Raw genomic sequence first — 20,560 nt, forward strand, 5'->3', positions numbered from 1 at the left:
GTGTTGAGTGTCTATACTCTGCTGCCACCGCGTCTCCTCAGACAATGTTATTTGCACTATGTGAACCTCAGGTTACTCTGTGAACCCCTGGTTCACTTGCGGCAAGTATACCGCGGCGTTTGATCCACGCCGTGGATTTTGCTTTTTATCACCTTGTTTTTTTTCTAAATATAATATGTATATTTTCTTATAATTTTCATTTATTAAATTTTTCATATTTTAACCCGTTTTCACTTTCAACAACAAATATATATCCCGGGATTAAATTCTTAGTGGTATAGAGGTAGATTCCCAGGCTTATGTTCTAAAGTGCATAGGTTCGAATCCACAAAATAATCATTTGCAGGGATCCCATTATTCTAATTAGTAGACAATATTTGCTTTTATCGTAGAAAAACGTAAAAAATATGAGTGACATGTTGTCATATGTAGGATGTCCATATTTCACAAGTTATTTTTAATAATAATAATTTAGTTGATTATGTAAAGAAATGTAATTTTAAACACTACCCTATGCTTAATCTTGTTGGTGTAATGCTCATATAATAATAAGAATTGATAAAAACATTAGTTTGAATTTATATAATAATTCAAAACTCAAAACCCCCTTTTAGCACATTTTGCTGTGTTCAAATGAATGCTGTGTTGTTTTTAAACTATAAGAAAATAATTATATTCATTTGTATCATATTAGATAGGTTGTAAAAATATTCTCTGCCACTACTTAAAAAAAACACACACAAAAAATCAAAAAATCATACAAAATTGTAATTTATGTACGTTGTATAATTTTTAATTATATCAATTTCTTTTTTTAGTGAAGTACCTAATTGATTTTTTTGTTTTAGATGCCGAATAATTTAATATTCTTATTTTTAACTTCCTTTTAGGTATGGAATATTCTTATTTAGACAAATAACTACAAATAATTAATTATCAATAAATCTTCTATTTTTATACAAATTAGGCCCATAAGAATCCCACACAACATTTATCTGTTAATTTGTAATAAAAAATTGCAGATTTTTAACAACCACTTTCTAGTGGTAAGTACACCCTATACAACAGTATTACTTATTATATACTGGTTGTTTTCAGTGAAAAATACATACTGTAAATATATGATGTGTATGATAAAATATGTTTTGTGCCATTATTTCTATCTATGATTCAGTATTTTGTCGCTTTTTACTCCACAGGTACAGCTTCTTCTCCTGGTGGGCCTAATGATCCAAACACTCCTACAGAATTTGAGGTAAAGTTTGAATCCTTTGAATTGACAATTTCATCACATACATTTGTTGATATATATAAGGCCTTGTCTACACTATCAAATTTTATGTGACAAAAAAATGTGATGTGCCCATATATGGGCATGATGATTTCATATCACTATCATACTTTTTGGTCAAACTAATTTGATAGTGTAGTCAATAGCATGTTGCATCTTGTTTTGTTTTTGTTTATATATTTAGCAAATTGCCAAGGGTAACCATAAGCGAATTCCTTCACTATCCTCTTTAAAGATGGCAATCATGTTTACAAGACAAACATATACACACAAGACGCTCTACAAACAAAGACTTATTACCAGTCTTGGAGTGTGGAGTTGTTATTTGTCATTAGAAAAAATCCTAAATGACAGGACTTTAATCCAGGACCCTTGGATTGGTAGCCAAGCATCATAACCACCAAGCCACAACTCCACTGTATTAACATTACTTTTTTTTGGTTTTGTAGTTTCAGGCCCCAAGGTCGAAAAAGAAACGTTCAGAATTAGATGGTAAACAAAGAGTAAGTAGAATTGAACAAAACTAACCAAGATTTGTTTTCTGTTAAAATTTTTGTGATTTTACTTAAGGATCTTTATCAAGTCTTCATGTTTATCTGGTCTTCATGAAGAGTGTGACAAAGGCCGGTTTCAGAATTGTTATATTGGATTTCTTTTGTCCCCAAAATCGAGTAAAGGGCTTGAGGGGGCTATTGAAAGATTGATTAATAAGCCCCTTGGCTAATCGAGAAATTTGCTGGCAATGACAGCATGTTTTCAATCACAGATTTCTTGGGTCCAATTTGGAAGTCACTTAAGACATCAAAGAATTAATTAAAACTGAATTAACATTAATTAAAGAAATATGTAGACAACGACGTTTTATTTACACAAGCGTTTTCAAATACGTATTTTACTTAAATTGCGATACAGGAACAACGCAGGAGGATACAACATTTATCGTCAGAACACAAAAGAAGACATAATATACAATCAGGCTTGGACGAGATTCAGCAGATAGTGTGTGGGCCTCAATCGGGAAATGAAAAGATTAGTCAAGCTACGCTTTTAATAAAAAGTAAGCTATTATATTTGTAGTAAATTCTCCAGAAAAAGAAATTCATTTTTTTCAGAATAGATTTTTGTTTTTTTTAACTGAACCATGGTGTCACTAAAGAAAACAAAGATATATTTTGTTGCGATTTCTGTTTACCTGATGATGTTAATTAATTTTTAAAAAGGCAGGTAAATTATAATAATATTCGTTCTTAACATAGCCTTTTTCACAATGCTTCTAAGTGCTTCACATTATTACACCGGTCATTTTTTGGATGGAAACATACTCCCAGAATGCAAGTGGTAATCAGCGCAAAGTTGTGTCTTGATCTAACCGCTTTACTAAAGAAAATGGAAATATATTGGAGACAAAGTGTCCTGTAAAGAATTTATATTAACCTATCTCTAACTCCTTTCTTGACCATGTGCCTATCTGGCCCTTTCTCACTCTCTCAGTGGTCATAATAGGCAACAGTTGGAAAAACCATATTTATCATTATTTCTTCTTACTAATGTATACATTTTATTTCTAATTTGTAGCTACGGACCATATAAAATCTATACAAGGCGAGATTGAAAAGAAGAAATGTGAAATGACAGAGTTAAATGAAGAAATTGAACGTTTAAATGACCAAATAAAGTAAAAACTTGTTTTTTGTATTGTAATGACAATGTAGCTAAGTGGCTACTTATTAATGCCATGTTTGTGGTTCAAATCCTATCGCTGTATCATATATGGCTATAGCAGCTTCCATACCCATGAGTGCATCCACAAACTCATGCCTTGATTGCTATTGCAACTTAAATTGCAACCTCAATTGCAACTCTGGTTTACAGCTAATTTCATTTCATCTTTTATTTAAAAAAAAAGAATACAGAGTACAAAATTTTCCATAGCTGAAGAACAAGTTTAGTGTCTACATTATTATAAATATAAATTTAAAAAAAATAAAATTATATGTATAAATAAACCGATGCCACATTAGTCACGTGGTTAATACAATAACTTCATCCATCTACCATGTAGATTGGATGATGGAAGAGCAAAATCATAAATGCATTCGTGACCATATTGCCTGTCCTCCTCTCACAACATGCCATACACCACTTTACAGTGTAGTTCATAGAAGGAACAAATGTGGTTTTCTACAAATGCCTTCCAAGATTTTGATTTGCTTTGTTGCTGCCTAGCCTGTGAAACTGACACATTCTAGTTCTCCAGTTACAATCTGACAATAAACTTTGACTGCAATTTGAGTTACATAGCAAAAAAGGAATGTTACAAGATTTAAACTCAATCTATGTATTTAGTTATACCAACTTTTTCATGTTAATCAATGTAATATATGTTATTTGCAGTGAAGTCCAGGATGCGTTACCGGATGCTGGAGCACCAGTGGTCAGTTCACAAAATGACCATCAACTACAAGCAATGTACGATGAGTATGTTAGACAATCAATGTGCTCTAATTGGAAGTTCTGGATTGTATCCTTATAAATCAAACTTCATTTTTTAACATTTTATTTTAAGTCTTTAAGCACATGTGGCCAAGGATTACCAATAGTAAATTAATCACTGTCCTATCAGGTAGGTGGTAATACCCCCAATACAGGGCTATTATGTGAACCAGTTCACCGGGGTAACCCTATACGTGCTCAAATGATGAACTGTGTTCTTTAAAGTGCACACAGGTTATAACTGTGTACTGGACATTTATTGTTTTAATGTTAAAAAAAAAATTTTAAATGTTAAATTATTCTGGTCCTCAAGTTTAACTGGAAACTTAGGAAATTCGGATTAGGCTGTGAGTGAGTGAGTGGCCGAGCGGTTAAGACAGTAGAACCGTAATCACGTAGCCATAACATCGGCAGGGGTTCGAGGCTCACTCACTCCATGGTTCTGGTGGTAGAAAGAGTCTTCTCGGATAAGGACTATAAACCGTAGGTCCAGTGTACACAACTTGCTCGTGTGCACTTTAAAGAACCTAGTACATCTTTCGAGACGAGTAGGGGGTTACCCCGGTGTATTAGTACATCACAGCCACTGATCACCAACTGGGCCCTCTGGGAGATCAGTCTTTGACTGAAGAGGTCACCCAGTATAAAGATAAAACAAACAAACAAGGCCCTCCACAGACCCACGGCAGCCAGCAGTGCAGCGCCTACCAGATCAGCACACCGGGAGACGATCCCCTACTCTTTTTGAATAATGTACCAAGTTCTTTAATGTGCACTGTGAAGTACACGGGACCAACAGATTTACATCCCATCCAAAGGACGAGGCAATGAAAAGTAAAGCATCGTACCTAAGGATGCAATTAGTATGGTACAGATATTACCATTACACCATCACTCTCCGGTATATACAGCACCCGCCGCTATTTCTAGACGGTCTCCCATCCAGAAAAAAACCGGGCCCAACATTGCTTAACTTCGGTGATCTGACGAGAACCAGTGTTTCAACGCAGTATGGCCGTATATAATATATATATAATAGTCTTATCTTAGAACAGGAATAGAAAGTAACACATATGCCTTTAATCTTTATTTACCCACTGTACCACTATGATTTTATTCCTTAATTCGTAACCAGTTTCGTATGCTAATTGAGCCTCTATTTTCATCGTATTTAAGTGCGATGTCGAGCGTATCGAGCGATAATTTTGAGCAAGCACTAAACGAATGGGTTGATCAATCTTGTAGACTAAAAAATCTACGACCATGTAAGTATTTATAACCTAATTTAACCAAACCGAACCAGCAAGTTTCTGTCTACACTATCAAACTAGTATGACAAAAAAAATGTGATGTGCCCACAAATATGGTAGTGATATGACATCATCATGTCCATATATGGGCACATCACATTTTTTGTCGCATAAAGTTTGATAGTGTAGACAAGCTTTAGTAAGACATTGGAGATACTCATTGCAATGAGTTGGTTGTGATAGCTCTGGTATTGACCACACAACTGTATTTCACTCCTGCTCTTTTTCAGTGGCAACAAAAGCTGTTCGTGAAGTCAGTAAAAAGACGATGGTGCTTACAAAACCTCAATTACTTTCAAAACAAGTTCAAGATTTAGTGGACAGAGAATTTAGCAATCACATGGAGGAGAGTTGATAGTCACCCAGTATTCAAAAGAGTTTTACATATAGCATGCCTTGATGAATTTTTAATTCAAATTTAAGATAAAACTTAAAGATAGCAGAAAAAAACACATTGCTGAGTTCAAGAACAATTTTAATATATTTTTGTTATATTGGCATGGTAAATCGTGTGTTTAATTTGATATTTTCTATTGGATTGGTCAACTGTTCATGTAATTTGATATTTTCTATTGGTACAGTTGACTGTATGTCCAACATGAAGTTTTCTAACAGTGCCTAGTTACCTGTTCTGATAAGATAGAATTAAGTAGCATGTTCGACATTGCTGATGGAAAATAAATACTAATTACATACATGGTTGACTGTGCCTATAGACAATTTTAAACCATACGCATGATTGTGCGGATAACCGTATAGCAACAAGTATAGCATTTTTCTGCAATTTTTATTGTTTGATCCCAAATTTGACTATGTGCCATTTAAACTGTAGATAGAGTATATTATAGTACTTTTTAAAATGGTGCAGAATTTATATTCTTATGTTTTCTAAGATAAATCTAAGTATCTATAAGTTTTAGCATATTTTTTACACAGAATTGTATCAAATAACCTCTTTTGTGTTTACTCACTACTTTGTAGTTCAGTTGCATTTATATGTGTGTGTGTGTGTGTGTGTATATGCAAGGACGTATGCAGTTATAAAGTAATGTTATACAGGTTATATAGAGCCTGGTATCCAGGACAAACTGGTGTTCTTTTCTTCGCTACAAAGATTGGCAACAAAGCATTTATTTTTATCTTTCGTAAATCATAGAATGTATAAATTTGTGACAGAAATTTATGCTGCATTGTCTTGTCATATTTTCCTTATCCTTGATTTTTTATATATGTTTCTATAAGCCTGTTGGTTCATCTCCATCACCATTATACCACCAATTTTAAGCTCTGTCTACACTATCAAACTTGATGCGACAATTAAAATGTGATGTGCCTATAATATGGACATGATGATGTCATATCACTACCATATTTAAGCATATCACTACAACTTTTTGTGTCAAACTCGTCTGATTGTGTAGACAGAGCTTTAGAGAGCTTTCAATTTGCGATGACTATGAGCTCTGCTTATTGTGTCATTGGTCGTTGTCTGACCTAGAAGCCACTAAAACTTTTGAGGAATAGAGCTAGGAATCTCGTCCCAATGCGCATGATATAATAAGGTATTCGGCTGTTCCAAATCAAAAACTGCTGTTGATGCTATAACTACATTTAGTGTTTGGATGGTGCAGAAAATTCAGTTTTAGAGTTATAGAAATAGTATAAAATAGTAGAAATCTATTGTAATGAATTCAAAATTCAAATGATTTTCTTATTTTGTCTTTCTAAGACTGTCTATTTATATTTAGGTTCTTTCCTGATATTTTATTTATTATCCTATTAAAATGGTTTGGAGAATTGCCGGTGATTAAAAAAAGTAATTTGAGGATGTCAAATTTGGTTTAATAAAATTTAGTTATTAAATGTTCTTGATATAAGGAGCATATTGTAACTTTTGATATGATAGATGGTTTCACTATTAATTGTTTTTATTCTATAAGGCTGCATTGATATATGTTGTTAGGTAAAATTAACTATTATATTCAGTACAGATGGGTATACCAATGGGTGCATATATGCAGTATGTCTTCTGCAGTGTGTTTGTTGATTGCAGACAATCTAGAATCCGATCATATTACAGTAAACAATTTTTAAACGGTACTTCATCTTTATTCAGCTGGATTTGTAAATATTTTATTTCAATTATGAATATACGTTTTTATAATATTAATCATGCATATTGCATGTATCGTATGAATATCATTTATTTTAACTGGAACACCCACTAGGAACCCTTTCAGCCTACCTACAGTTATTATTAACTGGAAGCACCCACAGTAACTTATTTTGAACACCATCCACAATTATACTACCGTAATTATTTAAAAAGAAATATATCGTATATTATTTGTGGAAATCAAATAAAACAACAAACCCACACTTAAACCTACCATGGTCATAAAATCTTGTATGACATAATGTATCATCAAAGTAGCAATAATATTATTACTATCATGAGATTAATAATAGCATAATGTTTCTAAAATTAAGTGTTACTGTTAACATGATTAAGTTGTCTTTTTACCTAAAACCACCCACTGGCAAACCATAAACATTTGTATGTTTTTTTGTGGATTTTTATTTATCTTTTGTTTTATAATTAAGCTTGGTTCCCACTTGGATGTAACGCAATGACGTAAGCGCAAAGCAAGTGAGTTAACCAATCACAAGCGACAGCTGATAATGATGCAACACATCGAAGATTGGTCAAATTACTTGCGTCAAGTTTTATGTTGCGTTGCGTCCAACTTAGAACCAAGCTTTAATAAAGTAGCAATAATGTTTATATTATTATTATCAATACTAATTTTTCTTTTAAATGTTAAAATGTAAGTTGTTCTAACTGGAACCACCCATTAGCAAACCCATAAACCCTAACTATTTGTCTACTGTGTCATGGTGCATATCGTAATATTATAGTACAATAATGTTATATAATATTGGTATTAATAGAATTTGGAAAAGTCCGGTATTACTTAAATTCGTGGTTGCTGGTATTTGGGAGAGTTACTATCACTTTTCAATACTACAAAACATTTTTAATATTGTGAGTGTTTAATAAATTATTTGTTGTTTTAATTTAAATTCTAGATACACATATTTTTTCCAGTATTAAACTGAAGATCAATAAATTGTTGGTGTTTATAATGCAATAGGATAGCAGACCTACCAATATTTTATTTTTCATTTTATGACAGTTTGGAGCCAAGTTTTTGTACTGTACATTTTGTCTACTGTGTACTAGAAGAAAATTCAAATTAATATTGGTAAAGGCACATATGGCGTTTCATACATATACTTAGTTGGAATCATCACCTGGACTAAATACAAGCTACATAAAAGACAATAACTACAGTAGTTATTTTGTTGTTAAAATGAATAAAAATATTTATTTTAACTATGTCTACCTTGTATCAAGAACAATAAGTATTTCCATGGAATTAAGAACCATGACAAAATAGTTCTACAGCAGTAACTATACACGTTTACTCTTTAAAGATGTATTGTCCCCCCTGAAAAATAATTTTTTAAATTTTTGTTGTTGAATATGCCATTTCAATGTCACAAAAATTAGATCGAAACAACATTTATTTACCTGAAAAGCTGGTGCTTTTGAAGCCAAAAATTGTCAAATTGGATTTTTGGTTGAATTTATTATGTTATTTTATTTTATAAACTAAAACATTATTTTTTTTTTTTTATGGAAGTGATTCACTTTATTAAAACTACAAAATAACATATTCAAAGTCTGATTTAATTAATCTTCATTTTTCATGTTTATGGGGACAATACATCTTTAACCTGTCAAAATGCAATTATTTATATAAAAGCTTTTTTTTAGGGGTAATCATTCACAGTTGTGTTTACTGCAGTAACTGCCTTATTTGAAATTGCAGACAAATTGTAATTACTGGAGTAAAATCATTTTGAAATGGTTATGTATATTGTGTGCTAGTATGCTACATTATTTATTTTTAAAAATCTGGTCTGATAACGATTTTTATTAAAAGGGTGAGAAATAAAGTTATGGAATAAACTTAAAGATATTTGTTGTTATAATTAAATGTGATGTATTAATTTGCTGCTGCCTGCATACGACCAGAGAAAAATATATTGGTAGTGGCGTAAGTAATTTATTCGACTTTCTTAGGCTATTTTGTCGTTTATTTTACACTCAACATTTTCATTTTCACACTTGTGCTAAACAGCGCATAGAGACTTGTATTTTGCGCTATATAAATTTAAAACCATTAATGAGTAGGCGAAGGATTGTCACTAAGTAAAATTGTCATTTTCCATCAAGTTTCCTTCTCAGTTTATTATTTCCACGTCTATTCCGTGCCTAGCTTACCTGGATAAACCTATGGATAATTCTTCTCCATGGTGAGAAAAAAAAAGACTGATTTTTGGTCTATTTTTTCTATTGTATCTCAATATTTCTTTTTAAAAGCTGTCCCATCATAATTCATATTTTTTTTAATCGATCGTACCCGCCATTTGTTGTTTTTTGATACAGCCTTGCTTTTACTTTTTTTTTTGAGTTAGACTAAGATTTTACTTTTCATATTTCAAATCTTTTCTTTGTACAGTAGTAATTTATAGAAATTTGAATAGCGTGCCGATATCTTAGATTAGATAAATTGGTGATGTTTCGTTACATAATATTTAAGTAGTACGTGTCTCATACGATTTTCGCGCGCGCGATTTTTCCCTTTAAATGTTGACCTTTCACCCAACCCACAATTCGTACACATTTGTGTTTGACGAAGTGTGTGTGCGCAGCCATCTTAAAAACAAGAAGCGAAGAGATAATGTTCTAACACTGGATAGATACCAGAGAAAAGCAAAGATTTTAGGGTACTGTGGACCAAAACAAACTTGAATGCTAGCTACAGGAAGTGACACTATTGATTCAGAAGGGAAGCGAAAGAAAAGGAGACCCTCGGAGAATAATCATTACACTCAGACCGACAGGAAAAAGTTGAAAAAGGACGAAGCAACAGTCGCTGAGCCGATGGGGGAATCCGTACCGAGGAGGGCTAACTTTTCAGCCCTCAGTCCGTCAAACAATGGTTTTACGACAGGCAGAGCTTCACCAATTGTTAGTAATAAACCTGGAGCTGGCAAGAAACTTATAATAAAGAATTTCAAGGGTAAATTAAAGCTGACTTGTTTAATTTAAACCTGCCAGTGCTAGGCCTAGGCAGCCTAGGCCTAGGCTAGCTGCTCTCAGAGGTTGCAGGCCTACATAGAGGCCTAGGGTAGAGGGCCAGGTGAACTTTGACCTGGATTTGATAGGCCTAGCCAAATGACAATAAAACCTATAATAATATTCAATGCTATTTTTAATCATGTTTAATTGTTGATATTTTTACGTAACAGGTTAGCTTGCAATTTCTTTTTTAATTTCCAGTGAAACCAGAACTTCCAGAAAATTACCAAGAGGAAACATGGGAACGGTTAAAGGAAGCTGTGCAGGCTATTCACAACAGCAGAGCAATAAAATACAGTTTAGAGGAACTATATCAAGCAGTAGAAAACATGTGTTCACACAAAATGTCTGCCTCGTTATATGAGAAGCTAAAGCGAGTTTGTGAAGCACATGTGGAATCCCAGCTGCCATCACTCATCAGATATCCTTATGTGAAAAGATATAACATAATTCATACAGTGTGATTATCCTAGAAATACATAGTGGCAGTATCTAGGTAGTAAAATTGCTGCCACATTCCAGAGCTTTGAGCACAAATCATTATTTGCAGCAAAATGATTATTTTTTCATAACCAAAAATTTATTTTTTATATCAATAATATTTTACATGGGTGGTCCATCCACTAAATAATGCCACTAAACATACATAGCCGATTCTCTGTATCTATAATGGCAGTATCAAAGCAAATTGTGTGATACAGCAGAATATGTCGTTCACATGTGATGCATGTACTGTATCATAGACCATACAGTAAGCCAACCTACCTAAATTACAGATATTGAACTATATAATTTGCCATAGATGATACAGGACAGAATGCATAATGTGGAGATACAGTAAAGATAATTGAGTGGATTTGCTTGAGATATAACAAATATTGATTGATAATTTAACAGATTATAATACTGTCCATTACAAAAAGTTAATGTTAATAGAAGTCTGTAAAGCTCTGTCCACACTATAAAACTAGTTTGATGACGTGTCCAAATATGGTATTACATCATACCATATTTGGTTTTTGTGTAGTTTGATAGTGTAGACAGAGCTTTAGACATAGTAACAAGCTGGATATTTAAAACAATGTACTTTTACTTTTTAGTTAAAATAGAACTTTCTGGTTATTAGCTCCTTAATTCTTTTGCACTGATATGCAAGATAGTCTATCATACCTCAAACTTGTTGATAAATGCTGGCAGGATCATTGCAGACAAATGGTATTATTATTACTGTATTATTATTATTTAACTTCATTTCAGATTTCTCCATACAGTACATATATAAATATAAAAAGTAAGCAAAACATTCAAACTATAAAAATATCATAAAATAATAGGCAGTACGAAAAAAAAACAAACAGAAACACTAGGTGCTCAAGTACTTCATCCATGTGGCATACACTTTTGACCCAATCATACTAGATTGTACAACAACCTTACGAGAGAATTGTTACTATTTGTAATTCTATTCATAAAATCCATAACAGGTTTATCTATAATATTCATAGAAAGATGGAGCATTACTTTGACTAGCACTACAGTGTCTAGGAAGACCCTATACATTTTCTGAAGGCATTATTATAACACCTGCAACTCTCTAATATTAACCTGAGTGAATTTAGACCATATACTACTGCAATACATAGTGCTACAATAAGATTTAAACAGAATCTTATGCTTCTTTCTTTCATTGCCAAAATATACTACAATAACTGTGAATATTATATTATCAGGATGCTTAATAATTATAATAGTTCATTCTTATATATACCGCATATAGCAAATATCTCAATGCGCTGCACAATATTATAAATTTTTGGATCAAACACGTATGGAAACATACTCCCATAATAATAGTGTACAAAGATTTTTTTGAGCAAAGTAAATACTTTTTACTTTTTTTTGTTTGCAGATAATGATCCGAAGTATTTTCCTGTTTTTGGACAGGACATATGTACTACAGAATTCAATGGTATCGTCCCTGTGGTAAGCAACAAGCAATAGTCGGAGCTCAAAACTTACCGTTACAATTTTCATGATAAGATTAGATTTTTCATTTTACTTACAAATTTCAAAAACTACTTGATGTATACTGGTTGTATTTTTGTTGTAAAAAATAATCACTTCTGGTTTTCAGTCTAGCAAAAGTGCTTGAGTGTTTGGTTGCTCATTTTGCTAGTTGGATTTTGTACAAACTAGCAAAGGTGTTCTTACAAAGCAAATTTCTAGCCCTGCTAGCAGATCAACATTATTATATTGGATGCTAACATATCGAAAATATTGGTTATATTATTTATTATTATACATTGGTTAGTCATGTTTACAAAAATAAATCTTGATATACTATAGGATTTATTGTGTATTTAATGTATAAAGCTCTTTTATGTGTTAAAAATATGTGATGTACCCATATATGGACACGATGATGTCAAATTACTACCATATTTGGCATATCACTACTATATTTGGCATATCACTGTCTTTTTTGGGCATACTGTATCATTACCATATTTGGGCACATCACACTTCTTTTGCAACAAGCAAACTAATCATGCAAATACAATAAATTACATTGATTGAGTTTTTACTTTTTTTTGTTTATAGGGACATGGGGCTAGATTTGTTTAGAGTACACATTATCAGCAACAAGCTGGTGGAGACGCGTACAGTTGATGGTTTACTGTTGTTAATAGCTAACGAGCGAGCTGCGGATGTCGTAGACCACAGCCTCTTGAAGAGCCTACTTAGGATGCTGTCTGACCTTCAGGTAAACCAAACACATCAAAGTTAAACATCCTTGTTTTCCATCATCAATGAAAGCCCTCCCTCATCCCTCTCTACCCCTCCACCCTCCCCCACCCCACACCCCCTACTTAGGATGCTGTCTGACCTTCAGGTAAACCAAACACATCAAAGTTAAACATCCTTGTTTTCCATCATCAATGAAAGCCCTCCCTCATCCCTCTCTACCCCTCCACCCCCCCCCCCCCCCCTACTTAGGATGCTGTCTGACCTTCAGCTGGTAAACCAAACACATCAATGTTAAACGTCCTTGTTTTCCATCATCAATGAAAGCCCTCCCTCATCCCTCTCCTCCCCTCCCCCACTTCCCTTTCGATCGTCAAGAGGCTTAAATCATTTCTGTTTGAGAGTACATTTGTTTCAACAGAAACAACTAAACACATAATCCGACTGTCATTTTAATTAATCATTGCAAACTGTATACTAAAACTCTGTATACACTATCAAACTAGTTTGACAAGAAAAGTGCCCAAATATGGTAGTGATATTCCCAAATATGGTAGTGATATGACATCACTATGTCCATATATGGGCACATCACATTTTTGTTGTCACATAAAGTTTGATAGTGTAGACAGGGCTTAAAGAATTGTTAAAAATGTATACTAAGATATATAAATGAACGGTTGGAGTTCTAAAATACCCTGATGTATGGTACACAAAAGAGCACAATTTAAAATCTTGATCTTGTATATAGATTACCATAAGATTTTTACTTATATGTGACAGATTTATGGTAATGCATTTGAGAGGAAGTTCCTGGATGCCACAGACAGACTTTATGCCCTGGAGGGACAACGATTGATGGAGGAGAGAGATGTAAGAATTTTTTTTTACATTTTTAATGAAAAATTTACAATTTGTTAGTTTGATAATGATTCAAAGCATCTTCATGTAGTTTATATTCTCTTCTTGGCTATCCCTGTTTCGAGGATGACGGTCTATTGTTCCTTATTGTTGTCGATTGACTTTAAATATCTGTCTACATTATCAAACTAGTTTGACAAAAATTGTCTGATATATAGTGAAATGCCCAAATATGGTAGTGACATGAAATCCTCGTGTCAGTATATGAGCACATAACATTATTTTGTCACATAAAGTTTGATATTGTAGACAGACCTTAAGATGATTTTTTTTATGACATATCATGTCCATATATGGGCACATTATTATTGATTGTATAGACAGAGCTTTAGGTGATTTGTGTATGACATCATCGTGTCCATATATGGGCACATCACATTATTTTGTCACATAACGTTTTGATAGTGTAGACAGAGCTTTAGATGACTTGTGTATGTCATCATCGTGTCCATATATGGGCACATCACATTATTTTGTCAAATAACGTTTTGATAGTGTAGACAGAGCTTTAGGTGATTTGTGTATGACATCATCGTGTCCATATATGGGCACATCACATTATTTTGTCACATAACGTTTTGATAGTGTAGACAGAGCTTTAGGTGATTTGTGTATGACATCATCGTGTCCATATATGGGCACATCACATTATTTTGTCACATAACGTTTTGATAGTGTAGACAGAGCTTAAGATGATTTGTGTATGACATCATCGTGTCCATATATGGGCACATCACATTATTTTGTCACATAACGTTTTGATAGTGTAGACAGAGCTTTAGGTGATTTGTGTATGACATCATCGTGTCCATATATGGGCACATCACATTATTTTGTCACATAACGTTTTGATAGAGTAGACAGAGCTTAAGATGATTTGTGTATGACATCATCGTGTCTATATATGGGCACATCACATTATTTTGTCACATAACGTTTTGATAGTGTAGACAGAGCTTTAGATGACTTGTGTATGACATCATCGTGTCCATATATGGGCACATCACATTATTTTGTCACATAACATTTTGATAGTGTAGACAGAGCTTAGATGATTTGTTTGTACTGTTGTTTATCATTCTTTAGGTGAATAATAATAGTTTTAATAGAATATATTTAAATGATGTTACAGGTTCCAGAGTATCTGACGCACTGTGATAGACGACTTGATGAGGAAAGTCAGCGTATCTTACATTACCTTGACCACAGTACCAGGAAGCCCCTAATAGCATCTGTTGAAAAGCAACTACTAGACGTACATGTACAAAGAATACTACAGAAAGGTAGGCACGCTTTTCCATGTGTGTGGAGGGCGGGGGGAGTGGAAGGAGGGAGAGGGCTCAGGGCCTAAAAATTATGAAATGAAATGCGGAACCTAATGTCATTTGCATTTCAATGGCGGATCTAGGATTTTTCAGTAGGGCATGGGGCCAGGCCCTAAAAGTGTTGAAATAAAGCTAATGCCTCGTACCATAATACCGCGTACTCATATGACAAGATATAGAAATTATTTTTATCCAAATTTAATTTTCAATTTTAATCAGGTTATACAGCGGTAATTTTATTGCTTAGCTAATTTGTATTTACTTGTACTGTTTTATGTATGTAACTGTTTTTATAAGCTCTGTGTTTTAAGTATTTTAATGTGTCAATGCCAAAGAAAAGCAAATTTCCAAAAAATATTGGACAAATAAATATATATCTTATATTAATACGCGTTGTTATTCTAACATTATTACCCCGGTCATTTTTTAATAATCATACACGTATGGAAACATACTCCCATAATGCATCTAGTATTCAGACCAAAGTTGTTTGACCTTACCAGGTACCAATTTATACACCTGGGTGGAGAGAGTCAAACAGAACTAAATTGTCTTGCCTACGGCTACAAGCAATGCGGCGAACATTGGATTCAAGTACAACGTCTAAAGCTGTGTGTACACTATCAAACTTTATTTGACAATAAAATGTGATGTGCCCAAATATGGAACTGATATGCACAAATATGGTAGTGCTATGACATCATCATGTCCATTTATGGGCACATTACATTTTTTTGTCACATAAAGTTTGATAGTGTAGACAAGGTTTATACACTGTGCCACTGTTAGTTTCTGAGGCTTTGAAATGCATTTAGTGTAAACTAAATGTATATATCTATATGAATTAATTGATTACGTTTGAATTCTGTATAGGTCTTGATAATCTGTTGGATTTGAACAGAACACAATATATAAGTCTGTTGTATAGTTTGTTGAATAGGACTAAGACTGGACTCACTCAGCTTTGTACTCACTTCAACGCATATGTAAAGGTAAAAATATAAAGTTTCTAATGACTAATAATGACTTATTCAAATGTGGTCGACGTATGATTGTTTTATTTCAATAGAACAATTTTCCTCCTCCTAAGAAGAGTTAAGGAGTTTTGAATTATTTATTTATTTTTTTATATTTTATTAGAAAACTGGAATGGCTATAGTAGTAAATCCTGAAAAGGATAGAACACTTGTACAAGAGCTTTTAGATTTCAAAGAGAAGATGGACAGCATCTTGGAAAAATGCTTTTGCAAGAACGAAGTGTTTTCACACAGCTTAAAAGATGCATTTGAAACGTTTATCAACAAGCGGGCAAACAAACCAGCAGAATTAGTTGGTACGTAATGAGTATTCATTTACTATGAGTTAAGCTTGATTCTACTGGGTTGCAATGCAATGATGTAGGCCCAATTTATACGAGTGAGTGGCCAAGCAGGTAAGACCGTGGAACCGTAATACCTAGCCATAATATTTGAGCCTCACTCACTCCATGGTTCTGGTGGTAGAACGAGTCTTCTCAGATAAGGACTATAAACCGTAGGTCCAGTGTACACATCTAGCTCATGAGCACTTTAAAAAACCTAGTGCATCTTTCGAGATGAGTAAAGGGTTACCCTGGTGTACTAGTATACACACAGCCACTGTCACTGATCAAGAGGGCCCCTTGATTGTCAGCATATGCTGTTTAGGGTCACCCTTTATAAATGAAAAAAATAAATAAAAAAACAAAATGTCTTGTTTTCAGCCAAATATGTTGACAGCAAATTGAAGACGGGGAACAAGGAAGCGACGGAAGAGGAATTGGAAAGACTGCTGGATAAAATTCTTGTAATCTTTAGATTCATTCATGGTAAAACCACATGCTTTTTATAGTACATTACAACCCTTATTACCTCTTAATATTGGTCTCCTCTGAATGGGCGTTGGCCGCAATTGATAAACGTATATTTTTTAATTTCATACGCATATATATATATTGCCCTAAGTTATAGTGTTTAGTGTGAAACTACTAACTCAATTATAAAACATATACTTTGTGTCATAGGGAAAGATGTGTTTGAGGCATTTTACAAAAAAGACCTTGCAAAGAGGTTACTAGTTGGCAAGAGTGCGTCCGTAGACGCAGAGAAGTCTATGTTAACTAAACTTAAACAGGGTGAGTAAATAATATATATCGTCGAATTGATGCAACATATCACACTTATATTACCCCTGAATAATGAATGAACTATTTACCATTAATATCATGAGTAATGTAATCAACATGCGAGTGAGTGGCCGCACGGTTAAGACAGTGGAACCATAATATGTAGCCATAATATCTGCAAGGGTTTGAGGCTTACTCACTCCATGGTTCTGGTGGTAGAACGAGTCTTCTCGGATAAGGAAAAACACCGTAGGTCCAGTGTACACATCTGTTTCATGTGCACTTTAAAGAACCTAGTACGAGGTAGGGGGTTACCCGGGTGTACTAGTATATTACAGCCACTGATCTTAACTGGGCCCTCTGGGAGACCAGTCAGTCAGTCACTGAAGATAAATAATAATAACAAAACTAACCACATGAAATTAGTTCACACAGCCACTACTTTACAGTAGGCCATCTAGTAGGCCTCCTAGTTCTGTAATAATAATCAATTTGTTGATTGTGGAACTTACAAAGATGAAGAACCACAGCAACATAGTATTGGCACCTTCTTTCAAATTATCCAAAATTCAATATAATTATAAAGCACTGTCTACACTATCAAAACTATAAAAAAAGGGTGATGTGCCCATGGTAGTGATATGCTCAAATATGGTAGTGATATGACATCCCCATGTATGCCCACATCACACTTTTTTGTCACATAAAGTTGAGCACTGATGTTTGTTTTTGTAGAATGTGGTGGAGCATTTACAAGTAAGTTGGAAGGCATGTTTAAAGATATGGAGTTATCCAAAGACATCATGGTAGCATTCAAGCAGGTAGGCTAACCACTCTCTCATTGCAACATTACCTTATTAGGTGATCATTTAGAATAAAATGATCACCTATTGTTATTGTATGAAATCTTTATTCTTCTTCTTCTTCTTGGTTATCCGTAACTTAGTTGCAGGATAACCCATGTGATTGTAAATATCTTTTTTTTTCATCTTCTTTGTTATTCTTTCTTTCCCGGATTTTGTGACCAGCATATCTCTATTGCTTGTGAACATAACTTTGTATAACTTGGTAAAAAGATTGACATTGAAGGGTAGATGTGCAGCCAAGCTTTTGGACGATGTCAGATACGCGTTGCGTAAGTTACGCGCGATTTTATGAATTTCTATAACTGATCATAACTTTAGAACCAACAAATATTGTTTCATGAAACTTAATAAAATTATAATTCATATCATGGGTCAATTTTCTATGGATTAAAAATGACATGTTTTACAAGAAGTTACGCGCGCACGCGCATTTAAAGTTTCAAAATGCGCAAAATTATTTCTAATCAACTTTCTACGCTGATCATGACATTTTGAGCATGTCAAAAATTCCCGCGCGTGCGAAAAAATTTACGCGTATGGTGCGCACGGTGCATGAAAATCATGTTTTTTTCTCTTGAATTATGATTTTCCAGCCTTTCCTAGTCATTTTAAAAAAGATTGACATCATTTCAAATTAAAATGACGTCATACGAACACGTTGATTTAGACAATTTGCGTGCGTTTTAGTTGCAAAAAAGACAAAATATTGTCAAAATTATGCCTACTTTGAATCTATTATAACTCCTCAGGATCAACCGTTACCCCCATTTAAAAAAATTTAATATGTAAGCAGATATGTTGTAGATATAAATTCATGCAGAATCTTTACCCCTCGGATGTTATGACGTCATCGTATGGCCACACAAATGTAAAATATTGGATTTTTTACTGTTTCGTTATTGCTCATTACATTAAATAGAGCGCATATCGCTTATACGTATTCCATTTCCTCATATATTTTAATACTGTCTAGGTCAATCAACTATCTCTCGCATGAGTTAAAAATATTTTATTTTTTATGACGTCATCATGTCTAAAAATGTAAATAACGTGGGTCACTTATTTTTATCTTTACAGTAAATTTCAATCGGTTATAGCTCGTTAGAGTTATAAGTGATAATCATTATTAAAACGTTTTCTTGAAGCTATTGGATTGTAGATACGAATTCATGTGAATATTTTGTCAATCAGATGTTGTGACGTCATCATATGGCCAGTTGAATTCAAAAAGTCATATTTTCACCTCTTGCGTAAAAGTTCATTGCGTTTAAACGAGAGCGCATCTCACTTTTACGTGACCAAAATTCTTTAAATTTGTATTAATGTAATTAATTAGATAATTATCTTCTAAAATTGTTATTTTTATGTCAATTTGATGATGTCATCGTGTTAATAATTGGATTTAAAAGATGGGTCTCGAAATTCCGTCTATGCTACACTGTATATAACATACAGTGTATTCTGTAAATACTGTAACATGATGTATGCTACAAAATAGGTACAATTCAGCACTTTAAACATATTTATTTCATGTCACAGGATGGCATAATAATTGTCGAGGTTCATATAGTTTAAAGTATGTGCATGTTGCGTATGCGCGGATAACCCGAACTCGTCAAAGTGACGAGTTCAAATCTAGTTGGTTATCCGCAACTTAGTTGCAGGATAACCCATGTGATTGTAAATATCTTTTTTTTAGTTATCCGCTTAGTAGCGGATAACTCCTTGTAATCGTCCTGGATCTTTTTAGTTATCTGCTTAGTAGCGGATAACTCCTTGTAACTGTCCTGTTTCATCATCTTTTTTTTTTTTTTTTTTTTCTGTATTCTTCTTTCTTTCTGTCATTTTTGTGTCTCGCGTAACTCAAAAACGTGTAAACATAACATTTCATAACTTTGTCAACATGTGGGCATTTACGTGAAATTGTGCACCTCCTATTTTTGAATGACGTCAGAGTTGCGCAACATGACTTACGCGCGTTTTTCCGAATTTTGCGTATTTAACATAGATCGAAAACCATATAACAATTTAAATTGAAACTGAAAAAAAAGTTTAAGTTATATCTTGCGCTAACTGACTATGGGGAAAAAATGGCATGTTTCACACGAAGTTACGCGCGCACACGCGTTTAAAATTTTAAATTGCGAAAAATCAATTTCTAATCAACTTTCTACGCGTTTCATGTCATTTTAAGCATGTAAAAAATTCCCACTCGCGCGCTTTTTTTTACGCGCGCGGTGCGAACGTAGCGTTG

The 20,560-nt window shown here is 33.6% G+C and overlaps 2 protein-coding genes and 1 pseudogene across 4 annotated transcripts in view; 2 read left to right on the top strand and 1 right to left on the bottom strand.

The window, feature by feature from the left end:
* Positions 1 to 20,560, top strand: part of LOC140049249 (MLX-interacting protein-like) — a 149,878-nt gene that overhangs the window by 19,291 nt on the left and 110,027 nt on the right. For 2 of the 3 annotated variants that reach the window (XM_072094094.1, XM_072094096.1), the window contains exons 12-18: positions 1,200 to 1,255; positions 1,741 to 1,794; positions 2,204 to 2,348; positions 2,867 to 2,966; positions 3,686 to 3,812; positions 4,920 to 5,049; positions 5,325 to 9,128. In XM_072094094.1, the coding sequence (XP_071950195.1) occupies positions 1,200 to 1,255; positions 1,741 to 1,794; positions 2,204 to 2,348; positions 2,867 to 2,966; positions 3,686 to 3,812; positions 4,920 to 5,049; positions 5,325 to 5,449 (737 nt within the window). In that variant the 3' untranslated portion in view covers positions 5,450 to 9,128. Of the gene's footprint in view, positions 1 to 1,199; positions 1,256 to 1,740; positions 1,795 to 2,203; positions 2,349 to 2,866; positions 2,967 to 3,685; positions 3,813 to 4,919; positions 5,050 to 5,324; positions 9,129 to 20,560 lie in introns of those variants that run through there. The other variant, XM_072094095.1, reaches the window with a different exon arrangement.
* Positions 4,687 to 4,807, bottom strand: LOC140050615 (5S ribosomal RNA; annotated as a pseudogene).
* The window catches only part of LOC140049251 (cullin-4A-like), a 67,173-nt gene continuing 56,474 nt past the window's right edge, over positions 9,862 to 20,560 (top strand). The window contains exons 1-12 of the mRNA XM_072094097.1: positions 9,862 to 10,247; positions 10,508 to 10,727; positions 11,452 to 11,521; positions 12,216 to 12,289; positions 12,908 to 13,070; positions 13,835 to 13,924; positions 15,105 to 15,255; positions 16,171 to 16,289; positions 16,438 to 16,630; positions 17,039 to 17,143; positions 17,339 to 17,449; positions 18,176 to 18,261. Coding sequence (XP_071950198.1) covers positions 9,977 to 10,247; positions 10,508 to 10,727; positions 11,452 to 11,521; positions 12,216 to 12,289; positions 12,908 to 13,070; positions 13,835 to 13,924; positions 15,105 to 15,255; positions 16,171 to 16,289; positions 16,438 to 16,630; positions 17,039 to 17,143; positions 17,339 to 17,449; positions 18,176 to 18,261 — 1,653 coding nt within the window. The 5' untranslated portion in view covers positions 9,862 to 9,976. The remainder of the gene's footprint in view (positions 10,248 to 10,507; positions 10,728 to 11,451; positions 11,522 to 12,215; positions 12,290 to 12,907; positions 13,071 to 13,834; positions 13,925 to 15,104; positions 15,256 to 16,170; positions 16,290 to 16,437; positions 16,631 to 17,038; positions 17,144 to 17,338; positions 17,450 to 18,175; positions 18,262 to 20,560) is intronic.

This window comes from Antedon mediterranea, chromosome 5, assembly GCF_964355755.1.
Source record: "Antedon mediterranea chromosome 5, ecAntMedi1.1, whole genome shotgun sequence".
NCBI lineage: Eukaryota > Metazoa > Echinodermata > Crinoidea > Comatulida > Antedonidae > Antedon > Antedon mediterranea.